Here is a 26,170-nt window from a genome sequence, read left to right on the forward strand (position 1 = left end):
CAGTGGGGTTTGAACCCACCACTACAGGCAACGTCCTGTCGCTTCACACAACTCCACCACTTTCTTCTCGCTACGCCCATGTACTACCTTTTATAAATAGGTCACTGCTGGTTGGTATATGGCAATCGACGTCATACTTAAAAACTTGGTGGATTAGTAACTTGTGTGTTTGTACCCCCCCCCCCCCTAGAGGGTAGCAGATGTAGGTGCAGCATATGTTAACATTTATCTACAACTTGCTGATAACAAAAAAATTGTCAAAACAAAAATCAATCAACAAGCCATACAATGAAGTCGGTGCACAGACAAGTTTCCCTGTTCCCTACATAGATCTAACACGTGCGAGAGAATTCCATTCAAACTCCCAGTTCAAATATTCTAAGAAAACGAGTTTATAAAGTACAAACTTTTTTTAAATTCTCTGTTTGCTGTGTAAACTTCATTATGAAAAGCCACGCCCATACATAGATCGTAGTTTTCTATTTGCAACAAGTAGCCTTGTATTACGTCGTGATGTGTTCTCTCAATGTTTACCTGTTTCAGCAAATCAGATGGTTTCTATAGACGCCTTAATGGTGTGTATGGAGGAGGGGGGGCGTATCTAGGGACATTGATGTAACCAAGAACATGATGTAACCAAGACCATGATGTAACCAAGAACATGATGTAACCAAGAACATGATGTAACCAAGAACAGGATGTAACCAAGAACAGGATGTAACCAAGGATGTAACCAAGACCATGATGTAACCAAGAACAGGATGTAACCAAGGATGTAACCAAGAACATGATGTAACCAAGAACATGATGTAACCAAGAACATGATGTAACCAAGAACAGGATGTAACCAAGAACAGAATGTAACCAAGAACAGGATGTAACCAAGAACAGGATGTAACCAAGAACATGATGTAACCAAGGATGTAACCAAGAACAGGATGTAACCAAGAACAGGATGTAACCAAGGATGTAACCAAGACCATGATGTAACCAAGAACAGGATGTAACCAAGGATGTAACCAAGAACATGATGTAACCAAGAACATGATGTAACCAAGAACATGATGTAACCAAGAACAGGATGTAACCAAGAACAGAATGTAACCAAGAACAGGATGTAACCAAGGATGTAACCAAGAACAGGAGGTAACCAAGAACAGGATGTAACCAAGAACAGGATGTAACCAAGAACAGGATGTAACCAAGAACAGGATGTAACCAAAAACAGGATGTAACCAAGAACATGATGTAACCAAGGATGTAACCAAGAACAGGAGGTAACCAAGGATGTAACCAAGAACATGATGTAACCAAGGATGTAACCAAGAACATGATGTAACCAAGAACAGGATGTAACCAAGAACATGATGTAACCAAGACCATGATGTAACCAAAAACAGGATGTAACCAAGAACATGATGTAACCAAGACCATGATGTAACCAAGAACATGATGTAACCAAGGATGTAACCAAGAACAGGATGTAACCAAGGATGTAACCAAGACCATGATGTAACCAAGAACATGATGTAACCAAGAACATGATGTAACCAAGGATGTAACCAAGAACATGATGTAACCAAGGATGTAACCAAGAACATGATGTAACCAAGAACAAGATGTTACCAAAAACAGGATGTAACCAAGAACATGATGTAACCAAGGATGTAGCCAAGAACAGGATGTAACCAAGGATGTAACCAAGAACATTATGTAACCAAGGATGTAACCAAGAACAGGATGTAACCAAGAACATGATGTAACCAAGGATGTAACCAAGAACAGGAGGTAACCAAGGATGTAACCAAGACCATGATGTAACCAAGAACAGGATGTAACCAAGGATGTAACCAAGAACATTATGTAACCAAGGATGTAACCAAGAACAGGATGTAACCAAGAACATGATGTAACCAAGGATGTAACCAAGAACAGGAGGTAACCAAGGATGTAACCAAGAACATGATGTAACCAAGGATGTAACCAAGAATGTAACCAAGAACAGGATGTAACCAAGAACATGATGTAACCAAGGATGAAACCGAGAACAGGAGGTAACCAAGGATGTAACCAAGAACATGATGTAACCAAGGATGTAACCAAGAACATGATGTAACCAAGGATGTAGCCAAGAACAGGATGTAACCAAGGATGTAACCAAGAACATTATGTAACCAAGGATGTAACCAAGAACAGGATGTAACCAAGAACATGATGTAACCAAGGATGTAACCAAGAACAGGAGGTAACCAAGAACATGATGTAACCAAGAACATGATGTAACCAAGGATGTAACCAAGAACATGATGTAACCAAGAACATGATGTAACCAAGGATGTAACCAAGAACATGATGTAACCAAGAACATGATGTAACCAAGAACATGATGTAACCAAGGATGTAACCAAGAACATGATGTAACCAAGAACATGATGTAACCAAGGATGTAACCAAGAACATGATGTAACCAAGAACAGGATGTAACCAAGAACATGATGTAACCAAGAACATGATGTAACCAAGGATGTAACCAAGAACATGATGTAACCAAGGGAGGCTAAACGGAATGTAGCCCCCCCCCCCCCCCACTCCCAAAAAATAAAAAAATCCGCTCTAGCTGAATCCGCCCTTGGATGTAATCAAGAACATAAGAACTAACTGGAGTAATTCCTTGAGTTACACATTGCCTCAAGTAGCGTCAGTGACTCCTACAGAAAGACTATGACTCAAATAGCGTCAGTGACTCCTACAGAAAGACTATGACTCAGGTAGAGTCAGTGACTCCTACAGGAAGACTATGACTCAAGTAGAGTCAGTGACTCCTACAGAAAGACTATGACTCAAGTAGAGTCAGTGACTCCTACAGAAAGACTATGACTCAAGTAGCGTCAGTGACTCCTACAGGAAGACTATGACTCAAGTAGAGTCAGTGACTCCTAAAGAAAGACCATGTCTCAAGTAACGTCAGTGACCCCTACAGAAAGACTATGACTCAAGTAGAGCCAGTGACTCCTACAGCAAGACTATGACTCAAGCACTGAAACTCGAGTGCAACACGTGCGACAAAGAGCTGTTATCGAACTCGGCAGAAAATAAAACGTTTGTAATTACACACGACAACATGTCGCCTGCGTGAGCAAGTCACACCCAGCATGTGCCGGTTAGATTTTTATCGTCTGCTTGTTGGGTCGACCACACCACTCCATTTTTAACGTTTTCATTTACTCGAAAGACAAAAGACTACAAATAACTGACTACCTGATTCAACAGGTATCTGAGTAACTCTACGGGTATCTGACTCTACAGGTATCTGACTCTACAGGTATCTGACCCTGCAGGTACCTGACTCTACAGGTACCTGACTCTACAGGTACCTCACTCTACAGGTACCTGACTCTACAGGTGCAAGACTCTACAGGTACCTGACTCTACTTGACTCTACAGGTACCTGACTCTACAGGTACCTGACTCTACAGGTACCTGACTCTATAGGTATCTGACACTACAGGTACCTGACTCGTACCTGACTCTACAGATACCTGACTCTACAGGTACCTGACTCTATAGGTGCCTGACTCTACAGATGCCTGACTCAACAGGTGTCTGATTCTATAGGTGCCTGACTCTACAGATGCCTGACTCTTCAGGTGCCTGACTCTACAGGTACCTGACTCTACAGGTACCTGACTCTACAGGTGCCTGACTCTACAGGTACCTGACTCTACAGGTACCTGACTCTACAGGTACCTGACACTACTCTACAGGTACCTGACTCTACTCTACAGGTGCCTGACTCTACATGTGCCTGACTCTACAGGTACCTGACTCGACAGGTGCCTGACTCTAAAGGTATCTGACTCTAAAGGTACCTGACTCTACAGGTGCCTGACTCTACAGTTCAGGTACCTGACTCTACAGTACAGGTACCTGAATCTACAGGTGCCTGACTCTACAGCACAGGTACCTGACTCTACAGGTACCTGACTCTACAGGTGCCTGACTCTACAGGTGCCTGACTCTACAGGTACCTGACTCTACAGTACAGGTACTAGACTACAGGTGCCTGACTCTACAGCACAGGTACTTGACTCTACAGGTGCCTGGCTCTACAGGTACCTGACTCTACAGTACAGGTACCTGACTCTACAGGTACCTGACTCTACAGGTGCCTGACTCTACAGGTGCCTGACTCTACAGGTGCCTGACTCTACAGGTGCCTGACTCTACAGTACAGGTACCTGACTCTACAGGTGCCTGACTCTACAGGTGCCTGACTCTACAGGTACCTGACTCTACAGGTACCTGACTGACTCTACAGGTACCTGACTCTACAGGTGCCTGACTCTACAGGTACCTGACTCTACAGGTACCTGACTCTACCTGGCTCTACAGGTATCTGACTCTACAAGTGCCTGACTCTACGGGTACTTGACTCTACAGTACAGGTGCCTGACTCTACAGGTACCTGACTCTACAGGTACCTGACTCTACAGGTACCTGACTCTACAGGTATTTGACTCTACAGGTACCTGAGCCTGTCTCACTCTACAGACACCTGACTGCAGACAGTCCGGCAATCTTGTGTAGTGTCCAGCCTGTTTTATCACCGTCTTGTTGTTCAAGTTTTTAAAGTTCTAGATAGATCTAACAGTAGTGCCACAGTACCACCCCCGCCCCCTCTCCTCATACTTCCCAGGCTGCTGTAATTTTTAACTAACCCAACTTTAAATGTGTTGGTCACGTGCTCTTGTCACATTACACGAGTACACATAACGAACGTGTACACATGGACGGTCAAGTTATGCCGTGTGTACACACCGGTTACATGGACTATGTAATAAAATGTACATTATAGATCTATGTATGAATATGTATGTGAGAGCCTACATATATTCTTGTCATATGGACACAGCTATAACAAAATTGTATGCATACCCAGAGATTAATTAATTTACCTGGTTTGTCTTGGACTGTCTCCATTATGTTAATTAACTCCAGCTATATTTAGCACCGGGAATAGTAAAAAAAATAATTAATCCACTACTGGAATTATTCCATGTTTAATTATATTGCACACACTGTAAACACAGCCAAATGAACACACACGTTAAACACACCCCAAGTGAACACGCACATATTATCCGTGTACGCTAGAAATAAAACCTGTTCCCGTTGTTATTTTTTTACCCCTCCCTCCCTACACGCGGGGGGAGACAAGCAACAGGTCTTCCATTCAGACGGTGAAATCCTGACGGGCTGGTCTGGCGGGCTTTCCCACGCCACGGGTCCCGATAGAGGGGGGTTCCTGGGTCCCGATAGAGGGGGAGTTCCTGGGTCCCGATAGAAGTGGGTTCCTGGGTCCCGATAGAAGTGGGTTCCTGGGTCCCGATAGAGGAGGGTTCCTGGGTCCCGGTAGAGGGGGGGGGGGGCTCAAGACTTGGGTAGTCCCCGTCTGCCGGGTCCCGATAACATCACACGGACACCCGCGTGAGTTCAACACAGGTAGGTAGGCCTATCGTGTGACCAGGTGAGAGAAACGGTGTCACGTGATCATGTTATATAAATAAACATCCTGGTGTCAGACGAAAAGGACAATGTCTTGTCATTTTATCATCGCATGTATTATATATATATATATATATATATATATATATATATATATATATATATATATATATATATATATATATATATATATATGCATACTTTTTTCACTCCACCTGCATTACGAAATCCTGCCTGTGCATATATATGTATATAAATGTAACATAAAAATACATTAGCAGCTCTACATCGCATGCATAGTTTGCTGCTGTAGATAACAATTGTATAATATATTGCTGCTGTCAAAATGTTGGTGTTGATACTATTATTAGCATACAGTGTATTTTAATTCTGGGACCGTAGCTGAACAGTAAGGGGAGGTAATTTTATCAGCCTCTCGCTCGTTTCTGATTGGGATAAAATACATCACATAATTTTATGTTGCTGAATAACCTTGTTACATGAATTGGTGTTTTTTTTAAGTAGGCCTACTTGTTTATTAATTTTAGGTTTAAGATGATAACTTAATTATGAAATCATTTAATTTCTGAATTAAAAAATAATTATGTCAGCTTGGTATAAATCAATTATTAGGTTACGCTATATCGGTAAAATCCATTTAATGTTAAAAAAAAAAAAGAGTAACATCTTGCACTTTTAATCAGTTTCTTGTTTTGTAAGAAGCAAACATTTAAATCACTGACAAATAACTGAAGTGAAATAATTAATGTTGTAGGCTAAGGATTGTTCTCATAGCTATAATCTAATCAGTTGTAACTATAAACATGTTTACCATAGTTCTACTGCTCTCTGCATTAGTAAGATTGCTTTACACATCATATCCTCCGGAGAGACCAATGGCCTAAAAATTGCAGTCAATTGGCCATCACCTGTATCAGCAGGACAAGACAGGACCTCGCCTGTATCAGCAGGACAAGACAGGACCTCGCCTGTATCAGCAGGACAAGACAGGACCTCACCTGTATCAACAGGACAAGACAGGACCTCGCCTGTATCAGCAGGACCAGACAGGACCTCGCCTGTATCAGCAGGACCAGACAGGACCTCGCCTGTATCAGCAGGACAAGACAGGACCTTACCTGTATCAGCAGGACAAGACAGGACCTCACCTGTATCAGCAGGACCTCACCTGTATCAGCAGGACAAGACAGGACCTCCCAAATGCCCTGTAGTAGACCTGGGACAACCCAAATGTCAAGGGTGGCCCTAAAGTAGCCTGAGGACAACCCAAATGCCATTGGTGGCCCTGTAGTAGACCTGGGACAACCCAAATGTCAAGGGTGGCCCTAAAGTAGCCTGAGGACAACCCAAATGCCATTGGTGGCCCTGTAGTAGACCTGGGACAACCCAAATGTCAAGGGTGGCCCTAAAGTAGCCTGAGGACAACCCAAATGCCACTGGTGGCCCTGTAGTAGACCTGGGACAACCCAAATGTCAAGGGTGGCCCTAAAGTAGCCTGAGGACAACCCAAATGCCATTGGTGGCCCTGTAGTAGACCTGGGACAACCCAAATGTCAAGGGTGGCCCTAAAGTAGCCTGAGGACAACCCAAATGCCACTGGTGGCCCTGTAGTAGACCTGGGACAACCCAAATGTCAAGGGTGGCCCTAAAGTAGCCTGAGGACAACCCAAATGCCATTGGTGGCCCTGTAGTAGACCTGGGACAACCCAAATGTCAAGGGTGGCCCTAAAGTAGCCTGAGGACAACCCAAATGCCATTGGTGGCCCTGTAGTAGACCTGGGACAACCCAAATGTCAAGGGTGGCCCTAAAGTAGCCTGAGGACAACCCAAGTGCCATTGGTGGCCCTGTAGTAGACCTGGGACAACCCAAATGTCAAGGGTGGCCCTAAAGTAGCCTGAGGACAACCCAAATGCCACTGGTGGCCCTGTAGTAGACCTGGGACAACCCAAATGTCAAGGGTGGCCCTAAAGTAGCCTGAGGACAACCCAAGTGCCATTGGTGGCCCTGTAGTAGACCTGGGACAACCCAAATGTCAAGGGTGGCCCTAAAGTAGCCTGAGGACAACCCAAATGCCACTGGTGGCCCTGTAGTAGACCTGGGACAACCCAAATGTCAAGGGTGGCCCTAAAGTAGCCTGAGGACAACCCAAGTGCCATTGGTGGCCCTGTAGTAGACCTGGGACAACCCAAATGTCAAGGGTGGCCCTAAAGTAGCCTGAGGACAACCCAAATGCCACTGGTGGCCCTGTAGTATACCTGGGACACCCCAAATGCAATGTTGGTCCAAGACAACCCAATGAGTGGCCTTGATAATACTGGCATAACAAAACATAGTACAGGATACATACAACCAAGTGGTCACTTTTTAAAAAATATATATAATTAAACAATGCTTCTCATTTTATTCAATATTTTCACATAATACAAAAAATATTTATTTAAAGTCATTAATAATGGCATTCATACATTTACAATACAATGTCTTTATGAGTTTATTTAGCTATACTGTAGGTTACAAATGCTCAGTTTGTCCAATGATTTGATTTGTTATTCAGCATCGTGACTACAGTGCTATGAGCTTGTAGACAATAGTTACGTCCGTTTAGTCATGTGAATTGTACAAGTCCCTTCACATATAAATAGTAGAGAGTGATGTCCCTTGTTGAGCAGTGTTACCTCCCCTAAGATGACAACCTCTCCAGCTTGGCCTGCGTGGCTTTAAAGTTGGCAATGAGTGAGAGCACCTGTTGGTCAGTGCTGCTGGTGGCCTGCAGGTCCACCAGGTAGTTGGCCACACTGTCCATACAGGCCAGCACCAGACGTTTGCGGTCACTGGCCGGGATCAGGTTAGGATTTTTGGCCAGGTGCTCGATGTAGGCTTGCAGGACCACCAGGACATGGTAGGGCTTCTGTTGGTTCTGCCATAACATGTCCTGCAAGTGTACAAGACAACAGACATAAACATTGGAAATAACAAAATATCTCATTAAAACATGAACTATTTCAGATAAGTAGTGTTAATCTGTTTCTATAACCTTGGGGCATGGAGGGATTGTGTGCCCACCTGATTCACTTTCATTTAATTGAGTCACAGTCAAGTATCAAGGTGGATTGCGACATCAGAAACTGGACAAGATATTTACCTTAGATCTGTAAAGCCTGTCATTCACAAGTTGTTTACCTTATATTTGTAAAGCCTGCCATACAGGCAAGTTGTTTACCTTAGATTTGTAAAGCCTGTCATACAGGCAAGTTGTTTACCTTAGATTTGTAAAGCCTGTCATACAGGCAAGTTGTTTACCTTAGATTTGTAAAGCCTGTCATTCACAAGTTGTTTACCTTAGATTTGTAAAGCCATCATACAGGCAAGTTGTTTACCTTAGATTTGTAAAGCCTGTCATACAGGCAAGTTGTTTACCTTAGATTTGTAAAGCCTGTCATACAGGCAAGTTCTTTACCTTAGATTTGTAAAGTCTGTCGTACAGGCAAGCTGTTTACCTTAGATTTGTAAAGTCTGTCGTACAGGCAAGTTGTTTACCTTAGATTTGTAAAGCCTGTCATTCACAAGTTGTTTACCTTAGATTTGTAAAGTCTGTCATTCACAAGTTGTTTACCTTAGATTTGTAAAGCCTGTCATAAAGTTCCAGGAGCCTTGCAGGGGCAACACCCACTTCTAACAGCAGACTAAAGACCCAGCGAGAATCAAAGTTAAGACGACAGGAATGCTGCTCCAGGTGGCGAAGCACCAATGCTGAAAGTAATAGACAAATTAGAGAAGCCATTAATTAAATTTAAGCTTAAAATAAAAAGAAATAAGGCATGTATCCAGAGGGAAATATCTCTGTAGGAGCCATACATTAAATTAAAGCTTAAAACATAAGAGAAACAAGGCACATACTTAGTGGGAAATATCTCTCTGCGCGTATGTAAAGCTGAGCTATAGAACACAGTCTGTTGCTGATGTTGGCGATTCTGTCACCAGTGGACATTAGGTTGCTCCGAGAAATTTCTAGACAAAAAATAATATGTATACAGTAATTTTTCATCTACTGTTGCCAATGGAGGTCAAATTTTATTAAGATGGAGATGTAGATTCAATTTTTGTATCAACAAAAACTTCAGAATACCACCAGAAATAATGAACAAAAGTAACATCATTGCTTTTATAATAACAGTATACAACATTACCCACCTGTCTACCCCACATTACCCACCTGTCTACCCCTCAGTATACAACATTACCCACCTCTGTCTATAATATTCTGCCACAAGTTCTCAATGAGGGCAGCATCATACAGGCCAGCACAATGGACAATGGCCAGCTTGACTTCATACAGGTTGAATCTGTCAGCATAGTCTTCATACAGCTGATATTAGAGAAGGAGCAAATGTTAGATAAGATGTTGATTTGATTTTTTTCCTCAGTTTTAGAATAGTGTTGTTAAAAATGTATTGGATAAAGCTAAAGTTTGTGGGTAAGACCAACTTGAGATGTATAAAACACTAAGGTATGTGGGTAGGACCAACTTGAGATGTATAAAACACTAAGGTATGTGGGTAGGACCAACTTGAGATGTATAAAACACTAAGGTATGTGGGTAGGACCAACTTGAGATGTATAAAACACTAAGGTATGTGGGTAGGACCAACTTGAGATGTATAAAACACTAAGGTATGTGGGTAGGACCAACTTGAGATGTATAAAACACTAAGGTATGTGGGTAGGACCAACTTGAGATGTATAAAACACTAAGGTATGTGGGTAAGACAAACTTGTATAAAACCAACTCACTGAAGTTATGTCCAGCAACTCAGAGTCCAACCTATTTTTTGCAACTTCCACCTCAGGATCTGCCATATTGGAAAGACATTTGTAAATCTGCATTTGTAGCCTCGCAACCTTTCAACAAATAAAAAAAAAACAACATTAAAATATTTCAACAACTTAACTACTAAAACAACAGATTTAACATAGTTAGGAGAAAATTCTATTCATCATGAACAATATATGATGACCCCAATACCTCCATTTTCTCCTCGAGTTCATGTAGAAGTTCCCCGGCGGCTGAGGTTCCCAGCCTGGAGGTTGAGCTTTTAGCTGAGATAACAGCTCTAGAGAGGTAGTCTAACCTTTGATTGAGACTGATGTGAGAACTGGTGAGAGAAACAAAGGCAATAATCAATGAAAAAATAAACACATTTTTTTAGTTATTTCATGTGAGTCAATGTTTGTACTTAACACACTCATGTCTTTCTACAAGAATCAACTGATGTCCTGAACAAACATACTCATGTACAAGAATCCACCAATGTAAACAAACATACCCATGTCTCTCTACAAGAATCTACCAATGTAAACAAACATACCCATGTCTCTCTACAAGAATCCACCAATGTAAACAAACATACCCATGTCTCTCTACAAGAATCCACCAATGTAAACAAACATACCCATGTCTCTCTACAAGAATCCACCAATGTAAACAAACATACCCATGTCTCTCTACAAGAATCTACCAATGTTAACAAACATACCCATGTCTCTCTACAAGAATCCACCAATGTAAACAAACATACCCATGTCTCTCTACAAGAATCTACCAATGTTAACAAACATACCCATGTCTCTCTACAAGAATCCACCAATGTACTCAACAAAAATAACCATGTCTCTCTACAAGAATCAACTAATGTACGTAACATACCCATGTCTCTCTGCTAGCTGGGCAAGGATACGTGTGGCAGCCTGGAAGTTCTCAGTTTTTTCATAATGTTTCCACAACATGTCCAGGGCAAGTGTGTTATCTGTCTGAAGATTCACTTTGCGACGCAGGTAAGATTCTACATATGGTGTATTGATCTAAAAATATAAAGCATATTTAATACAGTTACCTCATTGGGGTGATGTTTTAAGTGCAAGCTGCTGACCTAGACTAGCAACCCTGTAAGTATAGAGCTATGCCATTGTTGAACAGACCAAACATTTACCTCAAGTAATGTTTCTGCATTTTTTGTGGCAAACAGCCAATCATATAAAGCAGCATGGAATAGTGGGTCATCACATCGTAGTGAAGCTTGAAATGCATCTTTCTAGAGATGGTAAACAAACACTTATTATAACTGGCTACAGCTTATTGTGTCTAAGAGAAAGAGTTAAAAGAGTGTCTATAACTGACATAGGACTCAGCAGCTTGTTCAATGTCCACCCTACTGGAGTCCAGACTAACAGGTGGTCCAGGCTGGCTGGGTACGCTTGGTGTCTGGCGACTGTTGCTGCTGGCAGAGAGGTAGTTCAGGGTGTCTGTGATACACTTGTAGCACTCCATCCTGGGAACAAAAGTATACAACATTTAAATAGGTGGGTCTGTGATACACTTGTAGCACTCCATCCTGGGAACAAAAGTATACAACATTTAAATAGGTGGGTCTGTGATACACTTGTAGCACTCCATCCTGGGAACAAAAGTATACAACATTTAAATAGGTGGGTCTGTGATACACTTGTAGCACTCCATCCTGGGGAACAAAAGTATACAACATTTAAATAGGTGGGTCTGTGATACACTTGTAGCACTCCATCCTGGGGAACAAAAGTATACAACATTTAAATAGGTGGGTCTGTGATACACTTGTAGCACTCCATCCTGGGAACAAAAGTATACAACATTTAAATAGGTGGGTCTGTGATACACTTGTAGCACTCCATCCTGGGGAACAAAAGTATACAACATTTAAATAGGTGGGTCTGTGATACACTTGTAGCACTCCATCCTGGGAACAAAAGTATACAACATTTAAATAGGTGGGTCTGTGATACACTTGTAGCACTCCATCCTGGGGAACAAAAGTATACAACATTTAAATAGGTGGGTCTGTGATACACTTGTAGCACTCCATCCTGGGAACAAAAGTATACAACATTTAAATAGGTGGGTCTGTGATACACTTGTAGCACTCCATCCTGGGGAACAAAAGTATACAACATTTAAATAGGTGGGTCTGTGATACACTTGTAGCACTCCATCCTGGGAACAAAAGTATACAACATTTAAATAGGTGGGTCTGTGATACACTTGTAGCACTCCATCCTGGGGAACAAAAGTATACAACATTTAAATAGGTGGGTCTGTGATACACTTGTAGCACTCCATTCTGGGGAACAAAAGTATACAACATTTAAATAGGTGGGTCTGTGATACACTTATAGCACTCCATCCTAGGGAACAAAAGTATACAACATTTAAATAGTTGGACATTGTAGCACTCCATCCTGGGGAACAAAAGTATACAACATTTAAATAGTTGGACACTTGTAGCACTCCATCCTGGGGAACAAAAGTATACAACATTTAAATAGTTGGACACTTGTAGCACTCCATCCTGGGGAACAAAAGTATACAACATTTAAATAGGTGGGTCTGTGATACACTTGTAGCACTCCATCCTGGGGAACAAAAGTATACAACATTTAAATAGGTGGGTCTGTGATACACTTGTAGCACTCCATCCTGGGGAACAAAAGTATACAACATTTAAATAGGTGGGTCTGTGATACACTTGTAGCACTCCATCCTGGGGAACAAAAGTATACAACATTTAAATAGGTGGGTCTGTGATACACTTGTAGCACTCCATCCTAGGGAACAAAAGTATACAACATTTAAATAGTTGGACACTTGTAGCACTCCATCCTGGGGAACAAAAGTATACAACATTTAAATAGTTGGACACTTGTAGCACTCCATCCTGGGGAACAAAAGTATACAACATTTAAATAGTTGGACATTGTAGCACTCCATCCTGGGGAACAAAAGTATACAACATTTAAATAGTTGGACACTTGTAGCACTCCATCCTGGGGAACAAAAGTATACAACATTTAAATAGTTGGACACTTGTAGCACTCCATCCTGGGGAACAAAAGTATACAACATTTAAATAGGTGGGTCTGTGATACACTTGTAGCACTCCATCCTGGGGAACAAAAGTATACAACATTTAAATAGGTGGGTCTGTGATACACTTGTAGCACTCCATCCTGGGGAACAAAAGTATACAACATTTAAATAGGTGGGTCTGTGATACACTTGTAGCACTCCATCCTGGGGAACAAATGTATACAACATTTAAATAGGTGGGTCTGTGATACACTTGTAGCACTCCATCCTGGGAACAAAAGTATACAACATTTAAATAGGTGGGTCTGTGATACACTTGTAGCACTCCATCCTGGGGAACAAAAGTATACAACATTTAAATAGGTGGGTCTGTGATACACTTGTAGCACTCCATCCTGGGAACAAAAGTATACAACATTTAAATAGGTGGGTCTGTGATACACTTGTAGCACTCCATCCTGGGGAACAAAAGTATACAACATTTAAATAGGTGGGTCTGTGATACACTTGTAGCACTCCATCCTGGGAACAAAAGTATACAACATTTAAATAGGTGGGTCTGTGATACACTTGTAGCACTCCATCCTGGGGAACAAAAGTATACAACATTTAAATAGGTGGGTCTGTGATACACTTGTAGCACTCCATCCTGGGAACAAAAGTATACAACATTTAAATAGGTGGGTCTGTGATACACTTGTAGCACTCCATCCTGGGGAACAAAAGTATACAACATTTAAATAGGTGGGTCTGTGATACACTTGTAGCACTCCATTCTGGGGAACAAAAGTATACAACATTTAAATAGGTGGGTCTGTGATACACTTATAGCACTCCATCCTAGATAACAAAAGTATACAACATTTAAATAGTTGGACATTGTAGCACTCCATCCTGGGGAACAAAAGTATACAACATTTAAATAGTTGGACACTTGTAGCACTCCATCCTGGGGAACAAAAGTATACAACATTTAAATAGTTGGACACTTGTAGCACTCCATCCTGGGGAACAAAAGTATACAACATTTAAATAGGTGGGTCTGTGATACACTTGTAGCACTCCATCCTGGGGAACAAAAGTATACAACATTTAAATAGGTGGGTCTGTGATACACTTGTAGCACTCCATCCTGGGGAACAAAAGTATACAACATTTAAATAGGTGGGTCTGTGATACACTTGTAGCACTCCATCCTGGGGAACAAAAGTATACAACATTTAAATAGGTGGGTCTGTGATACACTTGTAGCACTCCATCCTAGGGAACAAAAGTATACAACATTTAAATAGTTGGACACTTGTAGCACTCCATCCTGGGGAACAAAAGTATACAACATTTAAATAGTTGGACACTTGTAGCACTCCATCCTGGGGAACAAAAGTATACAACATTTAAATAGTTGGACATTGTAGCACTCCATCCTGGGGAACAAAAGTATACAACATTTAAATAGTTGGACACTTGTAGCACTCCATCCTGGGGAACAAAAGTATACAACATTTAAATAGTTGGACACTTGTAGCACTCCATCCTGGGGAACAAAAGTATACAACATTTAAATAGGTGGGTCTGTGATACACTTGTAGCACTCCATCCTGGGGAACAAAAGTATACAACATTTAAATAGGTGGGTCTGTGATACACTTGTAGCACTCCATCCTGGGGAACAAAAGTATACAACATTTAAATAGGTGGGTCTGTGATACACTTGTAGCACTCCATCCTGGGGAACAAATGTATACAACATTTAAATAGGTGGGTCTGTGATACACTTGTAGCACTCCATCCTGGGGAACAAAAGTATACAACATTTAAATAGGTGGGTCTGTGATACACTTGTAGCACTCCATCCTGGGGAACAAAAGTATACAACATTTAAATAGGTGGGTCTGTGATACACTTGTAGCACTCCATCCTGGGAACAAAAGTATACAACATTTAAATAGGTGGGTCTGTGATACACTTGTAGCACTCCATCCTGGGGAACAAAAGTATACAACATTTAAATAGGTGGGTCTGTGATACACTTGTAGCACTCCATCCTGGGGAACAAAAGTATACAACATTTAAATAGGTGGGTCTGTGATACACTTGTAGCACTCCATCCTGGGGAACAAAAGTATACAACATTTAAATAGGTGGGTCTGTGATACACTTGTAGCACTCCATCCTGGGGAACAAAAGTATACAACATTTAAATAGGTGGGTCTGTGATACACTTGTAGCACTCCATCCTGGGGAACAAAAGTATACAACATTTAAATAGTTGGACACTTGTAGCACTCCATCCTGGGGAACAAAAGTATACAACATTTAAATAGTTGGACACTTGTAGCACTCCATCCTAGGGAACAAAAGTATACAACATTTAAATAGTTGGACACTTGTAGCACTCCATCCTGGGGAACAAAAGTATACAACATTTAAATAGTTGGACACTTGTAGCACTCCATCCTAAGGAACAAAAGTATACAACATTTAAATAGGTGGGTCTGTGATACACTTGTAGCACTCCATCCTGGGGAACAAAAGTATACAACATTTAAATAGTTGGACACTTGTAGCACTCCATCCTGGGGAACAAAAGTATAAACATTTAAATAGTTGGACACTTGTAGCACTCCATCCTGGGGAACAAAAGTATACAACATTTAAATAGTTGGACACTTGTAGCACTCCATCCTGGGGAACAAAAGTATACAACATTTAAATAGTTGGACACTTGTAGCACTCCATCCTGGGGAACAAAAGTATACAACATTTAAATAGTTAGGTCTGTGATACACTTGTAGCACTCCATCCTGGGGAACAAAAGTATACAACATTTAAATAGTTAGGTCTGTGATACACTTGTAGCACTCCATCCTGGGGAACAAAAGTATACAACATTTAAATAGTTGGACACTTGTAGCACTCCATCCTGGGGAACAAAAGTATACAACATTTAAATAGTTAGGTCTGTGATACACTTGTAGCACTCCATCCTGGGGAACAAAAGTATACAACATTTAAATAGTTGGACACTTGTAGCACTCCATCCTGGGGAACAAAAGTATACAACATTTAAATAGTTGGACACTTGTAGCACTCCATCCTGGGGAACAAAAGTATACAACATTTAAATAGTTGGACACTTGTAGCACTCCATCCTGGGGAACAAAAGTATACAACATTTAAATAGTTAGGTCTGTGATACACTTGTAGCACTCCATCCTGGGGAACAAAAGTATACAACATTTAAATAGTTGGACACTTGTAGCACTCCATCCTGGGGAACAAAAGTATACAACATTTAAATAGTTAGGTCTGTGATACACTTGTAGCACTCCATCCTGGGGAACAAAAGTATACAACATTTAAATAGTTGGACACTTGTAGCACTCCATCCTGGGGAACAAAAGTATACAACATTTAAATAGTTGGACACTTGTAGCACTCCATCCTGGGGAACAAAAGTATACAACATTTAAATAGTTGGACACTTGTAGCACTCCATCCTGGGGAACAAAAGTATACAACATTTAAATAGTTGGACACTTGTAGCACTCCATCCTGGGGAACAAAAGTATACAACATTTAAATAGTTAGGTCTGTGATACACTTGTAGCACTCCATCCTGGGGAACAAAAGTATACAACATTTAAATAGTTAGGTCTGTGATACACTTGTAGCACTCCATCCTGGGGAACAAAAGTATACAACATTTAAATAGTTGGACACTTGTAGCACTCCATCCTGGGGAACAAAAGTATACAACATTTAAATAGTTAGGTCTGTGATACACTTGTAGCACTCCATCCTGGGGAACAAAAGTATACAACATTTAAATAGTTGGACACTTGTAGCACTCCATCCTGGGGAACAAAAGTATACAACATTTAAATAGTTGGACACTTGTAGCACTCCATCCTGGGGAACAAAAGTATACAACATTTAAATAGTTGGACACTTGTAGCACTCCATCCTGGGGAACAAAAGTATACAACATTTAAATAGTTAGGTCTGTGATACACTTGTAGCACTCCATCCTGGGGAACAAAAGTATACAACATTTAAATAGTTGGACACTTGTAGCACTCCATCCTGGGGAACAAAAGTATACAACATTTAAATAGTTAGGTCTGTGATACACTTGTAGCACTCCATCCTGGGGAACAAAAGTATACAACATTTAAATAGTTGGACACTTGTAGCACTCCATCCTGGGGAACAAAAGTATACAACATTTAAATAGTTGGACACTTGTAGCACTCCATCCTGGGGAACAAAAGTATACAACATTTAAATAGTTGGACACTTGTAGCACTCCATCCTGGGGAACAAAAGTATACAACATTTAAATAGTTGGACACTTGTAGCACTCCATCCTGGGGAACAAAAGTATACAACATTTAAATAGTTGGACACTTGTAGCACTCCATCCTAAGGAACAAAAGTATACAATATTTAAATAGTTGGACACTTGTAGCACTCCATCCTGGGGAACAAAAGTATACAACATTTAAATTGTTAGTTCTGTGATACACCTGTAGCTTTCCATCCTGGGGAACAAAAGTATACAACATTTAATAAATAAAAGACCAAAATTGATAACTTTGGTTAGAGAAAATTATATGAATAGATCCTGGTGTTACAACTTGATCATAGTAAAAAAAAAAAAAATACACCATAAGACAAGAATTCTTAATAAAGAAATAATCACAAATATTTTGTGTAAAACCAAATCTTGCCTGGCAATGTAAGCCTGCATGCCTTGTATGTCTTCAGGTGGTTCTCCATTTTGGTAAAAATGTATTGCCAGCTGTTGGGGGTCAGCTTTTCTGGCCTCGTTAAGTCCAAGTTCAACAATACCCAGATAATAATGTAGACTAGCTAGCTGAGGGCAGATAACTCCAAGATTCAGGGGCTGATTCACTCCCTTTAAAAGATGGAGAGACTGCTGAAGTTGCTGTTGTTTTTCTTGTTGGTTCTGATTCACTTTGGCAGCTTGTAGCAGCTCATTTGCCTAAAAAAAATGTCAAAATCTTAGTCAAACAGTTCACTTTTCTTTTAAAAAATAAATCAATGTGCAGCCAAACTTGTTACCTTAGAACAAGTGGCATCATCAGAGCTGTACAAAGTTGGACAAATTTCTCTCAGCTTTGAGCTGATAGCATCAATAGTTGCATTGTCATCCAGGTACCGGCTGATTAGACAGTTAACAAGTGTGCTACAAATCTGAAATAGATGCACAACTTAGTCCTCTATAATGCACAAACTTAGTCCTCTATAATGCACAAACTTTGTCCTCTATAATGCACAAACTTAGTCCTCTATAATTACATAGATGTTTAGCTTAATCATCAACCATTACATACATGCTTTAACTTAATCCTTTACCAATACATAAATGTTCAAACTTGATCCACTATCATTAAATAAATCCTCAGTCATACTTAATCATCTATCATTAGATATATGCTCAATCTAGTCCTCTACCATTATATATCCTAAGACTTAATCCTCTAAGATTATATAAAATTGTACAATATAAAAATATGGAGAGTAGTCCTTATTGTTACAATCTTAAAACTATAAAACTTTTTAAAAAAAAACTTTACATCTTTTCCGTTGGTTGCCAATGTTTTAAAATTGATGTTGCGCAACTGGCTTTGCATATCCTGAAATACAATGAGAATTATGTAAATTTTGTGTTTTATTAATATACTGTAAAAAAATATGAAAAGTATAATGATCATTAAATAAAAAGATGATCAAATTTGGGAAAATGAATAGGCTTCTAAACGCACATTATTTATATTTTGCTCTAAGACTTAAAGATTGACATGTAACATAGGGTTCCACTAGTTATATTCTAACCTCCGCCATAGCTGCAACCAGCATGTGGAACTGATGGTCAACAAGGATCCTCCACAGGCCCAGAACCTCCTCCAGCCTGTGCAGCAGCTCCTGTACATGTTGCAGGGAAATCTTCTCCATCCTCTGCACATCTGCCTGCAGCCTTTTCCTTGAGTTCTCATCCATTCCACCATCATACCTCAAACCCCTGCCCATGCTTAGTCTGTAAGATGGACAATATGTTTACAAATCTATAGGTCCATGCTTAGTCATTTCATTATAATAGACAACACAATTACAAATCTTTCTACCTATGCTTAATCTGTAAGACAGACAGCATATTTATAATTTATATTTCTGCTCATGCTTAATCTCTGAGCCAGACAAAACAATTATCAATCCTCTGAATCAGTTTTATCAATGACAGGATGGCCAAGGGAAAGAACTCACATGTCAGTCTGAGAATCATGATCAAATTTTGAATTGAAGTCAACAAAATCAGATAAATCTCTCACAAGCTCTAGTCCCATACAAAGTTCTTCCACACTGAAACTGCTTGTTAGCTGAAAGTAAACAATTTGTTTTATTTGCAATTTACACATTTCTTTTTTCATTACTTAGGCTAAATCACTAGTTGAGTCTAAAACTCACAATTTTGTATTCACTTACATAAGTAACAGTCCTTTTCCTACTCTTTGACACAAATTCTGTACAAACTGGCATATCCCAAAATGGTCGAAGGATTCTGGCCAGGTAGATGTAAATGCCGTTGTGTTTCCCAGAATAGACCACTTCATGTGTTGGGTTGGGAGCAGGTCCAAGTGACATCTGGGACTGCATCCCTGGTCCAGCTGGGGTGGACATGTGTAGTGGGGTCATACCTGGAACAGTTCTTGTCAGTTTAAGACAATTCTAAACTAGGTACATCCAACCTAATGGACAAATAACTGCGCTAGGGTCAACATAAAATGTAAAAATAACTTACTCTGCATAGGAGAGCCAGGGATCATTGACATGTTCATTGCTCCAGGGCTGTACAAGACTGTGTTAGACATGTGTCCAGGTCCACCTAGACAAGCAAGCAGGAATGTTAACATAAGTATACAAACTGAAGGTGAAGTAAACAAACTAGCCTTAACTAGAGGTAAAGTTTGACCAACCGCTGCTGAAGGAATGTCCACCTAGAGCAGCAGGCCTCATGCCACTGAAGTTGTACTGCGCTTCCCCTCCATACATGAAAAATGCCATCTTTGCCCAGTCAGAAACCTAAATAAAATAGGCGAGGTTCTCATGTTATTATAGTGCACAAAATAAGCTTTAGAAGCTGTTACAATTGTTTCAAAAACATTTTCAAGCAACATCATTTCAGATATCAAATGGCCATGATTCAAGGGGTGTAAACTCACCTGTTGTTCAGCTGGTGCTCCAGAACATGCCAAGACAAGAGTTGTAGCACATGCCTGATCAACCTGAACAAAACAAACAAACTCATTTAAACATTTTTTATATAAATGGTTGAAGTTTTTTTATGTTATATTAGCACTGGAAATATGATAGCACACAACTGCATTCTTTGATTCACCATGTAAAACTCCATGATATTATAGAGCATTAAAAAAATGTTCATTAAAAAGATAATAACCTTATGAAGTCTGAAGAAAGCTTTAACATGCTCTGAATCAGGTCCTCTACAATCAATCAAGAGCTGACGAAGCTGTTCCAGGGGCCTCAACTTTTGGAGAATGTGGATACCTTGTGCACTCAGCACCACATACCTGCGTGGTGGGTGGGCGTGCTGGGTGACAACACTGGGTGGATCAGGGCGTGCTCTAAGACCTGTAGGTGGAGCTGGTCCCTGATGTGCTGAATACATGACTTCATCAATAGCCCAAGTTTTACCCTCCAGTGGAGCTGTTGTCTACAAAAGGAAGGTTGGCCTTACAGTAAAAATGTCAAAGCAGGCTACAATAACTTACATGATGCATATTTTAGTTCTATTCCAAACCATTCAATTTAGTACAGAATGCACCTACTAAAATCAGAAGCAGTATTGTTATGGAATTTTTAACAATGAAAATGTAGTTACAATCTACGTCAAATTAATGAAAACTAATGAAAATTTAAAAGCATGACTGATACTTACATATGATTCCATAAGATGCTTTTGAAAAGGAAAAGAATCAGGACTGATTCCCCACAACAAATCATTCTCTTTGTTTTGGCTGGCAACAAGCAATAGTGTCCCTGAAATAATAAAATTTGAGGTTATAGTATGGCCTTAGTTTTCAAATAAAAATTTTTTTTTAGGTAAACTTTAGTTAAACAATAAAGCAACACTGTTCTATCATTAGTATTTAGAAAGTTCACTAGCTGCTAGGAAATAAAATGTCAAATACATCTGGCTTACCACTGCTGTAATATGCCGTGTGAACAGAGGAGGGCCGCTGTGGTGCCGAAGTTGCTGAAAAGCCAGGTGGGAGCCGAACATGAACCAAGGATAAAAAGGTAGGTCGTCTTCTTTCTTGTTTGAAAGGAATAGTTGTAAAGTACAGGCGGACACCTGGTGATTAGAAACAATTGAAATTAATTGCAATTCAAGGTCTGTTAAAGTAAAAAATTAAGGCAAAAACAAAATAACTATGTAATAGGTATTTGCTGTACTTTCCTAATAAAAGTACAATCATCACAGTGGCTCTTACCAGATTCAGTGACTGCTAATAACTGTATACCATCAGACTCCCTCTCTGTCACAGCAGATATGTAAACAATAGACTTGAAGCTTGAGGTTTCTATAGTCCTGGATACACATTACAATAACTATTCATTTCTTAATGAACATAAGGATAGCTGGGTTTTTTAAGTACAAAGTGGTATTAGGTATGTGACAGGCAGCTGTAACTTACTCAACTTACTGTAACAATACTTGACCAACTGTAGAAACTTACTTGGCTATGTGACTTGCAGCGTTAAGAATACTAGACTGAGATTGTGACGCCACTCTTCCCATGCTTTGTTTATTTTCTCCAAGATCAAACACCTGTAGGTAGACAAGACATTCAACTCAAACTGATTGTTAGTTACTACACCCACTAATACTAAAAATCAATTCTTTCAGAATGTTTTTTCTTACTTGTATAGTTCCTTTTTGTGTACGTGCATACAAAATCCCCCGAGTATTGTCAATGCTTATTTGAACTATTGGATCTGAAAATATTAAAACAAAATAAAAAATACACCTAAATCAGCTAAGAAGTTAAAACCTTCATAAAAACAAAAAATAATTTCTCTACATACCATCTTCACTAAAAGAAAAGTTAAGGAAGGATGGAATGAGGAATGACAGTGAACTTGTTGAATGGTTGACTTTTCTACACTTGCGACTAAACCAGCCATCTTCAGCCTTAAAATAAAAAAGACATCTGTTAGAAATTTATTTATACAACAGCTAAGCTAAGGAATTTTATCATATCTTATGTAGCATTTGAAATAACTGACCTAGTAGCTCCTTAGTAAAACTGTAATCAACAATACATACTTGGTAAATTAACTCATAGAGACACCCATCTTTTCCTGCCATAAATATGCGACCATTGTCTGCCCCCACTATGTTGGTTATGTAGACCCCATCAGTTGGGATAGAGAAGAGGGGGTCTGGAAGAAGGTGCATTTCACCTCCAATATGGTCACCGCTCCCACCTGAGAAATAGAACTCATTTGTTCTAACTTCAATGTAAAAAACATTTTATTGATAATAAAGCTGAGTGTAAGAAATGAAAAAGAATTAACAACTGATCATTTACCATCTAATGCTTTGAAAAAACTGACTCCAAGTAAAACAATATCAACAGGTGTTGCTAGACACATCAGGTACTGGATGTGAGGCTGGAAGATGTCTGCAGGTAAATAAAATAATCTTTTTAAATTACTTTTTGACTGAATGTTTAATGGAATGATATAGCTTTGTCAAACAAGCAAAATGTGTTCTTGTGATAAGACAGAAAAAAATGATGTGATGAGACAAATGATGAGATGTGAGATGACACTAACCAGGTTTAGGTTTCAATAGGGCAACACTAAGAATTGTTTCACTTAATCCATCAAAGTATGCCAGGTCAGAACTGAAAGACAAAGGAGTTTGCCGTGTGAGAAACTGTAATGTTCAACAAAATTTCCACAACAGTAAAACTACATTTACTTCACAATTTCCAAACATAAATTCAAACAAATTAACATGTTACTTAGTTGATTTAATATTTAAATTTTATAAGAACAAGAACATGTTCGCACTGATTACACAACCCAAAGGTACTGAACCAGATGAACTCTACTTCATCTGCCCTACCAGATTTAAAAGGGTATTTTTACTCTTTTTATCATATATGCATCTAAATAGAAATAATTTTACTAATTCAACATTGTAAAAACAAGAGTTATGAAAGAATATTTTTGAGACACAATGCCATAACTTATTTACTTAAAATACTGTCATTGAAGATACTAACCCATCATCATATTTCCAGACAAAGATATCACTATCAACAGTCAACCATGCACGTTCTATTTCTGGAAACAAACCCATCATACAATTGCACTGCATTCCTGTTCATGCAGTTAAAGTTTATAAACGATTTATGGTTCCAGTTCAAACAATGATCTAGTTCAGTGAAACATTACCATTAGACTAATTAGCATTTTCACTATAATAGATTAACAGTTAATTATTGTAAAATACTATTATAATACAAGGCAAACCTCCAATATACTAATTAGCAAACACTAGTCTTTAAACAAAATGTTCATCAAGGATACTTCCAAATTGTTCCAATAACTCTGGAGGTAGTGGTACTTTTTTCTCAACAGTGATTTCAGACAAAGAATCAAGATAAACTCCCACTTCAGATAAGTTAGGATAATCATGATTGTAGAGTCCACTAAGACTTGCGTGACCTTAAAAAAAAATACAAAAAATGTGAACACTAGTTTCATTCCTTTGTTGGATCTACTACATGCTTTAATTTTTATGAAATTAATTATAATTATAAAACATGGATGTTAGCAAAATTACTGTCAGAGGGAATGCAGAGTAGATCAGCCAGATCTAAATATGAACGATCCTCTTGCATGTATCTGTCCACCTGCCGACCAGCATTGTCCAAAATATCTTGATGTGACAGGGGTGGCATTCCTGGGTTTAAAAGTGACATCATGGCAGTCAGCTGGTGATACTATCCTCCAGCTGTAGTATACATTGAAATACATATTTTTAAAGCGTTCCACAAACAATTAAATAATACACCATAAATGTAATAGTTACAGTTACGTCTTTTGTAATGGTCAGTGTGGAATATGCCTTTTATTTGTCCAATAGTTAGGTTGTTAATATTTTTTGTAATATTTTGTTTAATATTAGAATAAAAAAATAATGTTTGAGAACTGGTAGCAATTGGTTTGGGGATAAAGTTGTCATATTCGTTAGCAAGTTATTAGTTTACACAGTTTACTACCAATATCCTGCCTGTGCCCCTTTTTCAAGAAAATTTCATAATTATAGCAATATTGGATACTGTATTCTAATAAGGTATAGATTACCTTCATTCTCTTAGGGCATTTTTAACCACTATCTACTAAAGGACTGATACAATAATAGGAGGTGGCATTGATTGTTATTTTAGTACAGTAGGCCTAAATATCATAGCTTTAAGTTTAGTATTAGGTTCACAGTTAGAGCTAATTTAGTGTTGACAAGTAGGCTTAACTTAAAATGTTTTATTACTTCTAAGAATACCATGAAACTTTTGGTGATCTGGTAGGACCAGGCTGTCACCAGGGTTTGGTTTTTTTTTTTTAAATGCTATAGATAGGCCTAGATATTTAGATATTATTAGATAAGAGGGCCTAGATCTAGATTCTAGGAATAGATCTACTCTAGAATCTAGACCAGTGTTTCTTCCAGACTTTTTTCTCCAGGGGGCACTTGAAATTTTCGGGAGGGGGGGGGGGGGCGGTAGACTTTCTTCAGGGGGGGGGGGACAGCCCCCCCCCCCCTTCCAAGAGATGCCTAGAATCTGGAAGAATCTCTGATCTAGACTAGATCTACATGAAATAAAATGACTGACCCTACATGACACGACACAGTACAGTACTACAGTTGATTAACATACAGGACAGACAGGTAAAAAGAGTCAAAAGACCAGTAAATTAAAAGTAAATTTTTAATTTAAGGCCTAAGAAAATAGTAGTAAGTAGATCTACATGAAAATAAATACAATAGCCTGGGTCTACAAATATTATTTTGTGTTAAGTCTAGTTTGGTACCTTTAACTCCACTCTTTTTATTGTAACCTAAGTGATAAAGTAATTTAACGAAGTCCAGATCTAGATGTCAGATATCGGCATTAGGTTATATTTCCATGCACTCTGCCGCTTTTTCGTAATTTGCCGGAAACACAAGATTTAAAAGGGAAATAATCGAACAATACAATAATGAATTCCCAATTCTATTTTTAGACAAATCAATGAACAAATTTGGGATTAGGCCTACTGAACTAAAATTATTTTTTTGCTTAGAAATTAGAAAAGTAGATCGCTAAATATTTACATCTATAAATATTGACCTAGATAAATTAACCATACTGACACTACAAGGCTTTTAGTATAAATTAACCATACTGACACTACAAGGCTTTTAGTATTGTTAATCAAAATGTGGACTTGTCAGGCTAGTCGTGGCAGTTTCTTCCAAGCATCTTTTCGCCCCCCCCCCCCCCCCCCTCCCCTGGAAGAGGACCTACATTACAAAAATGTGTTACTGTAATACCACTGTTACTTTCTCAATCCTTACCCAGTCCACATTGTTTAGTACCCTGTCCCTGCAACTGGAATATTGAAAGCAGCTTCCTATTTAA

General features: G+C 39.2%; 2 protein-coding genes across 3 annotated transcripts in view; both read right to left on the reverse strand.

The window, feature by feature from the left end:
* The window catches only part of LOC131928248 (uncharacterized), an 86,980-nt gene extending 81,818 nt beyond the window's left edge, over positions 1–5,162 (reverse strand). For both annotated transcript variants that reach the window (XM_059284211.1, XM_059284210.1), the window contains exon 1: positions 4,956–5,162. In XM_059284211.1, coding sequence (XP_059140194.1) covers positions 4,956–4,980 — 25 coding nt within the window. In that variant the 5' untranslated portion in view covers positions 4,981–5,162. The remainder of the gene's footprint in view (positions 1–4,955) is intronic.
* Positions 5,163–7,922: 2,760 nt separating this feature from the next.
* Positions 7,923–25,997, reverse strand: LOC131928273 (nuclear pore complex protein Nup155). The gene is made up of 32 exons (XM_059284259.1): positions 25,581–25,997; positions 24,331–24,501; positions 24,075–24,212; positions 23,768–23,864; positions 23,313–23,383; positions 23,066–23,158; positions 22,801–22,961; positions 22,560–22,665; positions 22,396–22,469; positions 22,211–22,302; positions 21,965–22,062; positions 21,673–21,825; positions 21,409–21,509; positions 20,908–21,183; positions 20,672–20,734; positions 20,426–20,531; positions 20,251–20,334; positions 19,935–20,146; positions 19,716–19,828; positions 19,287–19,488; positions 19,028–19,087; positions 18,513–18,644; positions 18,158–18,432; positions 11,703–11,853; positions 11,515–11,616; positions 11,232–11,386; positions 10,551–10,680; positions 10,319–10,426; positions 9,773–9,893; positions 9,425–9,535; positions 9,141–9,277; positions 7,923–8,459 (listed from the first exon to the last, which is right to left on the reverse strand). The coding sequence occupies exons 2-32, from the start codon at positions 24,470–24,472 to the stop codon at positions 8,208–8,210; spliced, it is 4,116 nt and encodes a 1,371-aa protein (XP_059140242.1). The 5' UTR covers positions 24,473–24,501; positions 25,581–25,997; the 3' UTR covers positions 7,923–8,207.
* Between the last annotated feature and the right edge of the window lie 173 nt (positions 25,998–26,170).

Source organism: Physella acuta, unplaced genomic scaffold (genome assembly GCF_028476545.2).
Source record: "Physella acuta isolate Inbredline_101_S28 unplaced genomic scaffold, ASM2847654v3 ptg001480l, whole genome shotgun sequence".
Taxonomy (NCBI): Eukaryota; Metazoa; Mollusca; class Gastropoda; family Physidae; genus Physella; species Physella acuta.

What these genes read in the sequence shown, in the direction of transcription:
- LOC131928273 (XM_059284259.1), bottom strand. Translation starts at nt 24,472, where the DNA reads ATGATGTCACTTTTAAACCCAGGAATGCCACCCCTGTCACATCAAGAT. An exon ending in GGAAAAGGACTGTTACTTAT is followed by an intron (nt 19,829 to 19,934) that starts GTAAGTGAATAC and finishes GTTTACTTTCAG; the next exon opens with CTAACAAGCAGTTTCAGTGT. An exon ending in TGGTTGCAGCTATGGCGGAG is followed by an intron (nt 19,088 to 19,286) that starts GTTAGAATATAA and finishes ATTGTATTTCAG; the next exon opens with GATATGCAAAGCCAGTTGCG.